Below are 12,052 nucleotides of genomic sequence, written 5' to 3'. Positions count from 1 at the left end.
GGAGGCAGGTGGTGAATATAAAAGCTACTTTTAACCTTTTTCATTCCCCAAGCTAACTTCTTTTTTCTACAAATATTATATGCATTCAATTTCGCCTATAACTTTTCTATATCATACACCAAATATTTTAATATTCATATAAAAATATATTTATTATTAATAAAATAAAAAATATGTATAATTATTAAAAAAATATTAATATAAAAAAATAAAAAAATTATATTTTTTAACTACGCCTCTTATTATATATGTTATTATATTGTTATGTTTGTACCGCAGAGAAAAAAACAAGAGAGGGGAAAAAGAATTGGTTAACTTTATTGTGGCAAGAGAAAGAGAATTAGAGAGAAGGACACAGAAGTGGAGAGAATTTCTAGTAAACGGAGAATTGATGGTTGGGTGAAAGTACTATCTCTTGCGAAGATTTCTGGAAAAATAAAATGCTTTCGGAATAGACCAATCTCCTCTGCATTTTCCTTAAAATAATTAGAATATTCGTTCAGAATATGAAAAGTAAATATTTTTATTTTAATGTATTTAGCATGATTAAAAATGAAAATTATTATTTTCCTATAATTTTTTTTATTTTATACAGTCGATTTAATTTATGTACGTGATACTGATTATTAATTGACAGTTTTTTTGATAATAGAGTGAATATAACAGTTATTTATTGAGTTTATAAAGTCCGTTTCAAAAAGAAAAAAAGTTAAACAACTTTTCTCCGAGTCAAATTTGCGGAAATGGTATTCACACAGGGTAAGATTATTGCTAAATTATATAACCTTTTAAATAAATATTTTCGGTAGATTTTTCTATTAAATTCAAGGGGCTAATAAATTCGATACTACCATAATAGAGGAAAAGAGAACACCTTTTTGGAAAGAGAGAGATGATGATAGGAGAGAGATACTCAGGACTGAGTGAGCTCTTGGATTGACTGCCTTTTTAGTTTCTCTCTCTCTCTCTCTCTCTCTCTCTGTTTTGTTCTTTAGTAATTATTAATTAGTTGTACTGAGTATAATTTGTGCCTCAGTATATAGACTAAGTATATTATAAAAACATTATTTTTATATTTTTAATGTATTAAATATATTTAAAATTTTTTATTATTATATTGTTAAATATATTTTTAGAGTACAAATTAATTAAATCTTTTTTTAAATAATACTTCCTTAATAAAGTTATTAAAAAAATAATATTAGAATGATGAAATTTTAAATAATACTTCCTAGGAAAAGGCATATATAATTTTTTTCTATAAATTATTAACTTACCGCAGAGATTTTAAAACTGTAAATAAAAAAAGGGGTTTGAAGGGGGGAACATGTCCCACGCAGGTTTAGGGAGGTAGAGCACACGAGGCGTAAGTCATTGAAGGGTTTAAGAGGGACCCTCACGCGCCTAGGAAATGTGATACTACTTTTTTTGCATTTCAACCAATTTTCTGCTTTTCACACGCAACAGCTACAAAAGGTGTCTATCTATCTCACTCTCCTTTCACCTTTTTCAATTTTCATTCATTCGTATGCTTTACTCTCCACTCAAATTACCCCCTTCACTTTAATCTCTTGTCATAAGCCAAAGGTACGTGATCGTCTGGCAAGTTACCATTGCCACATGAAAACACCCACTCCATTTCTTTTCTCTTTTTTTCTAATCCTTAATTAATTCAACCACATTAAACAAAACTGTCCCTGTCTCTTCATTATGTCAAACTTATTTTCTAGATTTTTCTTTTGTCGCATTATTTGACATCAATTGCGACATCAACCTTATACTACTTATTCCGTTTTTGTACGTATAAATGTATTACACTATTTATTACATTCTACATACTAGTATATAAATGCTTATTAATTTGATTTTGTATAAATTCAATGTATAATAATAATAATAATAATAATAATAATAATATATGTATTCAAGTTTTCGAAATAGTAAAATTATTTATATATTTGTTTTTATTATTAATTTAACTTTTTGAAATAAATAATTTTAAGATGAATTATTTTAATATTCTGATAATTTTAACATGTATCCAGTTATATATTATTATGTATATAAGTATATATTACTTATACTTACATTAGTATAGTTAGAGAGTCCAACATGTTCTATATATTTTTTCGTTGTAATTGTTATAAATTTATTGTTTCATTTACAAAAAACAATTTTTAGATTTCTCTAAAAGCAATTTATTCAAATATAGCCATTAGTACAATGAACGCGTATGAATAATTTAAGTGACACTAAATGTGTTTGTCATTTTATTTTTGCATTAAAAATGTTTAAACTAAGCTTTGATTATATTCATAATTGTTGTCACTTCACCTTTGTTAGAAAAGAAAATATAATCCGTAATTTAAAAAAAATAGACGTATATAAGTTAACAAAAAATTTTGTAATAAAAAAAATTAATTAAAAATATAAAATATTTTATTTTATTTAATATTTATTAAACAATAATTAATAAATACTAAATAAGATAAAGTCTAATAGTATCTTTTCGAGTTTGGAGACTGAATTTTCTAAACTCCATTATCTAGTGGGTACCAACATGACTTAGTTTGTAAACTGATAATCATCTGTATGTATTTCTGAAAGGAACACCTAAAAAAATCAGGAACACACAAATTAAAGTAATCAAGATCCATAACTCTTCTATTGATTCTCTTATTGGCTTAATTATCGTAGTCCGGTCATCGCAGGTGCTTTATGCCTCACAAGGACCATGACCTAGTAACACTCAAATAACCAAGTTTAAGATATCGTCATTTGCATAAAGTCTTAAGTATCTATATCGTAACAGTTTTACGCAACTCTAGGAGTGTTAAAGACTCAACGATCCAAAATCCTGACCTATAACTAAAACATATTTTGTCAGATTTAGGTTTGTCTATTTTTACTTTATATAATTTTATTGTTGGGATGGGATCATGCTTACCCACTTCAAAATCATATTTCATAACTAAATACATATTTTATACTAAAATTAATAGTAAAATATATTGTCTTATACAATCAATGTTTTTATATTATATAGTATTGTTTTGACTTAAATAGTTTATTTTTATATAAATAATATGTAATATTTATCAAATTTAACATTTAAATGTAAACTTTCTATAAAATTTATTATATAAAACTTAAAAAGTTACATAAATTAATTACATAAATTAATTATATATTAAATTGATATAATTTAACTCAATTTATTTCAAATTATTTAAATGATAAATTCAATAAAATATTAAAATTATATCTAATTATAATTAGACCCAGCTAAATATTATAGACTAATTTATCGTAAATCTAAATTTTATTTAAGAATTTGTCATTAGCCAATTTATTGCTGCATATATAAAATAAAATTTAAACTCTCAATACTTGTTTAACATACGAGTGAACTAGACTCTACTAACTCAAAATGATTAAAGACTCATTTGGATAGGTTCATAAGTGACTTTTTTTTTACTTTTCTTATAAAAAGGTATAGTATTAATGTCTGGTATAATTTTTAAAACAAAATTGCAACTTTTTAAAAAATTATTTTGACATTTAAGGAGAAGTTAAAAAAATGACTTCTCTCGTAATAAAAAGTTTTTATTATTTTTTTAAAATAAATATTTTTAAAACTAAAAAACTAAATACAAAATAACTTATTTATAAATTACTTTTAATATAAGTATTTATTGTTTAAATTATTTTTTTTAAAATAACTTAATTAAATTATTTACCCAAACGCTAAGTTATTTGTGTAATAGTACCTGAGTAGTAAGTAGGAGTATTTTGAATAGGGGGTTTAAAAGTTTGAAATAGTTTTCTATGATTAGCGCTGAAAGAGGAGGAGCATTTAATGCATTGAAAATGGTTGTAGCCAAACCTTCACAAGCCACATACAGCCGCCCAATAATATCTAGCATTAAATTCAGTGGACAAATTCAACTTGGTTTTATATGGACCGACCTTCATTGAATCCCAAAAATAAATCACAACACTGTATTTATTAAATTAAATAAGAAAACGACATCAGCAGAACAGCTTATCTTGTTCTTCTGGTTTTGTTGGCATTTTAATTAAGAACACCTATTCAAATTATTAATTAAAATTCTTTTATAAAAAAATATATAACTTCTATATTTTTAATTATTTATTATATATTTTTTAAAATAAAAATTTGTATTAGCAATAATATTGATATGTATTCTTATGATATATATATATGTTAAATTGAATTCTTACGCCATTGATTAACTTTATTTTACAGAATAAAAAAAAAACATTATTATTCAGAAGACACTTGTCTGAAATTTTAATACATTAAAACTATAAAATTTGTTGTGTTTATTAGATTTTTTTTTATAGTCTTTTTAATTGATGTTTTAAAAACATTTATCAACAAAAATTCATGCTATATATATATATATATATATATATATATATATATATATATATATATATATGGATAAAAAATTAAAAAGGATATTTTATAAAAAAAACCATAACTTATTTAAGCAAAATATAAATTATGTTTAGATGTATATTATTTCTTTTATGTTATAATTTTCATACTATTACTGCACACAAAAAAAGTAATATTTTCTCGTAAAAGATTTTAATTTGAGAGACAAATTAATCTCGTGTTTGGAAAGTCTTCAACTTATTATATTCTCAGTAATAAAAAATAAAAGAGGAGCGCACCTTACATACAATTTAAAAGGTGTTTTTTGGTTATTGAAAGGGAATAATGTGTTCTCATTTTTTTATTTTTTAATAAAGAGGGATCAAAATGCAGTTTTAAATTATGGGAGATTGACTTGTATAAAAATATTTTTTATCTTAATATTCAGACTCTTAATTGTGTAAAAAAATGATAAATTGTGCTTTATTTATTTTATAATTTCTATTACTTTAATTATTTGGACAAGTACAGAAAGTTTTAAAATCGATACGTATTATATAAAAATAATTGGCTCTCATACTGAGAGAACATAAAATAAGAAGACATCACATCCAACTCAAAATCTTAAGATAATAAGTTTATGAGTCTTTCATCTTATAAACTTCTCACTCTTTCTTTTTTTTATGTAAAATTAACTTCAACACTTCTCACAGTTGCAACATAAATATGTAAAAAAAAAAAAGACATTTATGAAGGAGTCTACATACCAACTTCCATTGTATGTGTACATAATGTATAGAATAAAAGCAGTAAAAAATGCATATGCTTAATTGACCATTCACCAAGTTGTTTATTTGTGCAAATTAAATATACAAGAACGTTGAATCAATAATTGCACCATTAACATCCTTTAAACACAAGAATAATAATCCCTTATAAGTTACTAGTACTATATTAATTCAAATAATAATAAATGGTAGGGGGTTCCACATAGTACATAAGAAATGATAAAGAGTGCTCTAACACTAATGATCATTGTCATTATGCGAATAATAAAGGTGCATGAGCTAATAAAGATATAAGTAGTAATATAATATATCCATGGAAAAAAGATATAATAATAATATAATCGGCAGTAACTGAAAGTACACTTGTGGATAATTAAAGAATTTTCTACTAGGCCTTTAGGTTAGAGTATTTAATTTATTATTTTAATATGATGTATTGTAATTGTTTGACAAGTATCCTAATGCATTATGAGAAAATTATAATAGTAATAAAATAATGGGTAGTGTGTAGTGTACTATCTAAGCGCTTTTGGGATTCCCAACTTTATATGAGAGAGAGTAGCTTAAGGCAGAGACAGAGCAAACAACTTTTAAGCAAAAAGCAGAGAGAAACCCAAAAAATAATGGATCATGATAGTTCCTTTTGGTAACGCACGCCCTCTATACCCTCTTTTCTTTTATTTTGTTTCTTGCCTTTTACGCGTTTTTCGAGCTCTAACAATTACTTGTAGTGTATCCGTATCTATACGCTCTCTCCTCAATCCTCATACCTTCCTTCTCTCTTTTTTCACAGCTTTTGCTTTCTCCGCAGTTCATTCATGTCTTTCCAATTTAAAAAAATTTTGGTATAATACTTAATTATTAAATTTTATGATATTTTTTAAAATTATGGGAGTAGGATAATATGCCCAAATATATAATACAAGAGAGCGTATTGTCTTGCTTTCGTAATTTTAAAAAATACTATAAAATCCAATAATTAAATATTATACCAAAATTATACCCATATGCAAAAAAAATAAATGCAAAAAATAGGTATACAATAAAATCTCATTATATATTTATATTTATACTAATAGATAATTTTAATATACGTTTAACATGGTTAAATGCTATTTTAGATTTTTAAATGAAATTTAATATTTTATTCATTTCAAAATATAAGTGGATATATTATATTATAACTTATATTAGTACTAACAAAAAGCTTGAGGATTGAAGTTAATTTATAGAATGTTTGATATAATTTTTTTTTTTTTTTAATCATGAAGAGTGTTTTTTTAACAAAAGCGGAAAAAAATTTTTTGTAAGACAAAAAATAAAAAACATCATATACAATAGCTTTTTTTTTTAATTTTAATTACAAGCTTCACTTTTCATCTAATTTTATTTTTTAAAAAGATTTTTTTCCTTTTTACATAAAAGATTTTAAAGAGGTTCAGCATAAAAAGGACCAAAGTTAACTGCCTATAAATTTTGAGTTTATTTCTTATGATCTAAGTCAATTATATTTGGCAATATTTAGTGATTATAGAAAACAAATAAAAGAAATTATTAATTCTCCTTTAATTTGGTGTGTTTTTCTAGTAATATCATTAAAAAAAATAAAATATATTATTTTAAATTTTATTTTTAATATATACAAAACTTAATTATTTCATATATTTTTAAACTAAAATTTGTTTTTGATATAGTATTAGCTTAACTTTTTAATTATAAGGAATATCAAGATTTTTTATAGATCCAGTATATGTTGGACCTAATATCAAATGAAAATATCAGTGTTCTAATTTTTTTAACCGTGAATCTAAATTATAAAAAAATATATAATATATATTAATTAAAATATTTAGAATATCAATATTTTTAATATACTTAAAATTTTTCTAATAAGATGATGTAAAAAAAAAAGTAGAGGTGGTGAGAAAGGAATTAGTTTGGGGGGGTTGTTACGTGTGAAAGGGTGGAGAGACAAATTAATTGGAAAAAGCTGACGCGTGAAACTTTAGTCCTTTCCTTTTCGGGCGACCAACTGAAAAGTGATACTTTGGATTTTGAAGCTCTCATCTCATCTGCGGAGAGAGAGAGAAGCTCACCCTCTACTTTCTGCATTTATTACCACTTTTATCGCCGGACCTTCTCTTCTTCCCTTTTAGTCTTTTCCACTACTTCTCTCTACTTTTTTTTAAGCCACTATCAATCATATCCAAATCCAACTCATTTTATCAAATTTCTCCATAAATTTTCTTTTTAATATTATAAATTTTAAACATAAATCTTATTTATTACTGTAGCTTTTCATAATCTATACTTTTAAGCTTATAATTTTATATTAAAAATAAAAATTAATCAATCATTAATAATTGAATAAATTTATAATATTTGGTTAAATATTCAATTTTTTTAAATGAAGAAATACAGAGACAGATCCATAAAGTTTAGTATGGAAATGGAAGGGCCGAATTTTAGATAAAAATTTTTTAATTCCATGAAAATAATTAACATATAATTATTAGAGTTAGTTTTTCAAAAAATTTATCAATATATATAAATATATAATTGTAAATTTTTTTTCACAATTTTATTTTTAATATGATAGTTACATAAAAAAATGGGTAAAAAACCATAATAAGTCAACTGACTCCAAAAATTACGTAAATAAGCCAAAGCAAAAATCGTTTCAGCAATAAGCCAGATCGTATTTTTATATAATTCGAACCAGGTTGGTTCGAACTCTAATTGTTAGTAAATCGAACTAGGTGAGTTCGAATTAGTTTTTTTGGTTGGTAATAAATCGAACCAGCTTGGTTCGAATTAAGAATGAGTGTAATTCGAACCAGGTTGGTTCGAATTATAGAGTGACACGCTTCTGGTGTAATTCGAACCGGGCTGGTTCGAATTACACAAATCATAGTTCGAACCAGACCGGTTCGAATTAGTTTGAGACTCAGCTATATATATATGGTTCCAAACGTGAGTTAGTCTCAATAGAGGGAGTAAGATGGATAGTGAGGAGAGTTTTGTGATTTTGGTGCACCACAGAGAATCTGTTAATAGAAAAACTCGTTCCGGAGTAAAGTTCACAGATAAGAATCCTCTATGTATTATCGTAACTTCTACGACGAGTTATGATGACCTTGTTAGCGCTGTACTGATGAAGCTCGGTCTGGAAGGTGCGAAGCGGGTAAAGAAGTTTTCTATCGCATTCCAGTCACGGTGCTACAGAATACCGTGAAGTATGATTGCTTCACGATTAATAACGATGTGGACTTGCAAGTAATGTTTCTTTGTCGGTGGCAGTTTCCGGAGGTGAGGACACCAGAGTTGTTGGCACGGCTGGTTGATGTGGTATCCACTCTGGCGGTTCGAACCGTATACAACACTATAGCGAATCCAGTAGGTTCTAGTTCCCGGCCTACTGTTGCTTTCCTCCGTCCCTGTATACGAACCAGTGGTCCAACCTGTCGCCTCCCCGTCTTTTTGCTGTTGACCTCAATGGCACCGAAGGCGACGAGTAGTGGAAAGGGAAATTTGCCGAACGTTTTAGTGGGAGTTGCACCTGATGGCGTTGAGACGGTTTTTGACAGGAGGGGGTTTTAGGGCACGCTGTTGGATTCGGAGCTAGAGATGCGGAAGGGACTGCTGGTCTGACAGAGTTCCAGGTTGGTCAGCAATTCCAGGATAAAGATGAGGCCCTTTTAAGTGTGAAGACTTACAGCATCCGACGAGGGGTACAGTACAAGGTGGTGGAGTCCGATCACCGCCGGTATGTGGGCAAGTGTTCCGAGTTTGGGAATGGGTGCACATGGTTGATTCGACTGAGTCTCCGGAAGCGCAAGGGCATTTGGGAGGTCAAACGGTACAATGGACCTCACACTTGCCTGGCCACATCCATCTCGAGTGACCACAGGAGTTTGGATTATCATGTCATTTCGGCGTTCATTATGCCAATGGTTAGGGCTGATGCATCCGTGAGCATAAAGGTGCTCCTGAACGCTACGGCAGCGCACTTTGGTTTTAGGCCGACTTACCGGAGGGTTTGGATGGCGAAGCAGAAATCTATTGCCCTCATCTACGGTGACTGGGATGAGTCCTACAACGACCTGCCTAGGTGGGTGTTGGGTGTCCAGCTGACGATGCCTGGGAGTGTTGCGGTCCTGAAGACAAGCCCGGTTCGAGTTGGAGGACAGGTGGACAAATCTCAAGCGTACTTCCACAGACTTTTCTGGACTTTTCCGCCGTGCATCGAGGCATTCCGTCATTGCAAGCCGCTAATCAGCATTGATGGGACACATCTGTATGGGAAGTATGGGGGAACATTGCTCATCGCGATTGCACAGGACGGGAACTCCAACATTCTACCTGTCGCATTCGCACTAGTAGAGGGTGAGAATGCGGAGTCCTGGACGTTCTTTCTCTCGCACCTTCGACAGCACGTGACCCCGCAGCCCGGTCTGCTGGTTATATCGGATAGGCACAACGGCATCAAGGCTGCGCTTGAGGCCCCTGACGGAGGTTGGTTACCGCTATCTGCGTACCGTGCATTCTGCATACGACACGTAGCGGCTAATTTTGCCCTTACCTTCAAGGGCAAAGACGCTAGGAGGCTCCTAGTGAACGCGGCCTATGCGAAGACCGAGGTTGAATTTGATTACTGGTTTGATATTCTGCGATCTGAAGATCCGGCGATGTGTGAGTGGGCGAATCGGATTGATTACTCGTTGTGGACTCAGCATCGTGATGAGGGCCGGAGATTCGGTCACATGACGACGAACATCTCCGAGTGTGTGAACTCTATCCTCAAGGGGGTCAGAAATCTCCCTGGTGAAAGCAACATATGGTAGGCTTGCGGAACTCTTTGTTCGCAAGGGGAGAGAGGCTGAGGCCCAGATGGGAACAGGACAACAATTCAGTTAGCATTTGGTGAAGTGTATTGAGGCCAACTTGAAGACGGCCAGGTGCTTCACGGTGACGCTGTATGACTGGGATAACTCCGAGTTCACTGTAGCAGAGACCACTCCGACTGGTTCTTTCTCCTTGGGTACTTACAGAGTATCACTTGCCTCTCGGACATGTGACTGCGGGTACTTCCAAGCTCTTCATTTCCCGTGTCAGCACGAACTTGCATGCTGTGCCTACTCACGGGTCACCTGGACCTCTTACGTTCACAGCGTCTATCAGATTAGCTCGGTGTTCAGTGTGTATCGGATGGGATTCACACCTCCGATCCCGGAGGGCTTCTAGCCACCTTACGACGGGCCCACGGTGATCCCAGACCCTGGCAAGAGGCATGCGAGAGAGGGTCGTCCTAGATCCACTAGGATACGGACGAATATGAACGAGGCAGATCCGAATCGGCCAAAGAGGTGCGGCCTATGTCGCCAACCCGGACACACACGACGTAGTTGCCCACAGGTTGGAGGATCGTCTCAGACTGGTCGCCATTAGTGCGCATGTTGGTAGTGTTAGTATTATTTACGTTTAACTTTTCCTGTTAGATGCAATGTTTTAGCATGTATGTAACTAGTTGATCTTTACACATTGTACTTTGATTGTTGCGAGTAGTAATGAATATGTCTTCTTTCATTAAGAGTACTGCTACATGTCCCGTAGATGCAAAATTTAATAAGTAAAAATAAACACTAAACTGTTTCATGATTCATAGATTCTAGATAGTCAATGTCCCACAAGAAAAGTACATAACAAAAAACATAGGTGTACAGACTATAACATAACAAGAAAAGTACATATCACTATCATACATGATTGAAGTTTAGGGAACAAAATACATGAAACGTGAATCATCTAAACAGATGCGAGCCAGTACCACAGCGACGGGCTACCCGTGCCCTCTGACCTCGACGGATAAACGGCTCCTCATCCTCGATGTCATCCCCATCATCCTGTGGGGCAGGCTGTGCTGGTGGCGCAACATGCAGGGGTGCCGCCAAAATCCCTGCGACAGACTCTGATGCAGTGGTAAAGGCGGATGGAGGAGTACCTCCGAGACAGAACTGGTGACCAGCGGATGAGGATGGAGGCTCATTCAGATCAACATCTAACGGGGCATGTGTGCCTGAGGTCTGACCACCACTGCGTGGAGTCACGTCCCCCTGCATGATGGCGGTGATCTCCTCTAGGAAGCGTGGACTCCCAAAGTCCCCAACAAGCGTGTCTGACCCAACAAAGTCTGACCACTGTGATCCCGAGATGCGCCAAGGTGTCCCCCCTGCTCAGGCTGGTCATCGGCTGGCACACCAACGAAGTAATCTCCTAGAGGGCCTGATCCAAGTACATCGTCACCCATCCCTGTACCATACCACTCACCTGCATGACCCTGATCGTGTGTGCTAGTACCAGCAGCTGCAGCAGTCCCTGAACCACCCCCACCAACGTGTCTATGCTGATCGTCGTCGTCGTCCCCATGGTCAGCACGCCCCCTCGCCCTACCTCCCTGGCCTCGTCGTCCGCCTCTAGCGGGACCGGCGTCGTAATCATCGTGCACAGCATGATCAGGCCACCTCCACTCACGCTGGCTCCGCCGTGTCCCCACACCCATCCTCCTCTCAACCCTACGCCTGTCCGGCACGTCCTCAGGACGATCCATGTCAGGAACTCGCCCTGGACCCCGCTGTGAGGCCTCAGTTGGAATCGGAACTGCTCTAGGATCCCCCAACTGCGTCTCCGGAGACAAGAACCTCTTCCCATGCTGACTCCACCAATCAAGGAACGCATGCGACTGTCCGGGGTCGGCAACAACGTTGAACCTCAGCACACAGTCCTGACGAGAGTCCCAAGGAGATGCCACTTCTGCAAAGTAGACGGGAACCATCGATCGCCGCCTCTACCGTCCTTGGAC

General features: G+C 33.3%; 1 protein-coding gene across 1 annotated transcript; it reads left to right on the top strand.

Annotated features, from left to right (window-relative positions):
• Positions 1-8,194: 8,194 nt before the first annotated feature.
• On the top strand, positions 8,195-10,437 carry LOC130932381 (uncharacterized). The gene is made up of 4 exons (XM_057861701.1): positions 8,195-8,377; positions 8,494-8,589; positions 8,781-10,033; positions 10,152-10,437. The coding sequence occupies exons 1-4, from the start codon at positions 8,195-8,197 to the stop codon at positions 10,435-10,437; spliced, it is 1,818 nt and encodes a 605-aa protein (XP_057717684.1).
• The last annotated feature ends 1,615 nt before the right edge of the window (positions 10,438-12,052 follow it).

This window comes from Arachis stenosperma, chromosome 1, assembly GCF_014773155.1.
Source record: "Arachis stenosperma cultivar V10309 chromosome 1, arast.V10309.gnm1.PFL2, whole genome shotgun sequence".
Classification (NCBI taxonomy): domain Eukaryota; kingdom Viridiplantae; phylum Streptophyta; class Magnoliopsida; order Fabales; family Fabaceae; genus Arachis; species Arachis stenosperma.
This window is presented reverse-complemented; position numbering and strand designations above follow the sequence as displayed.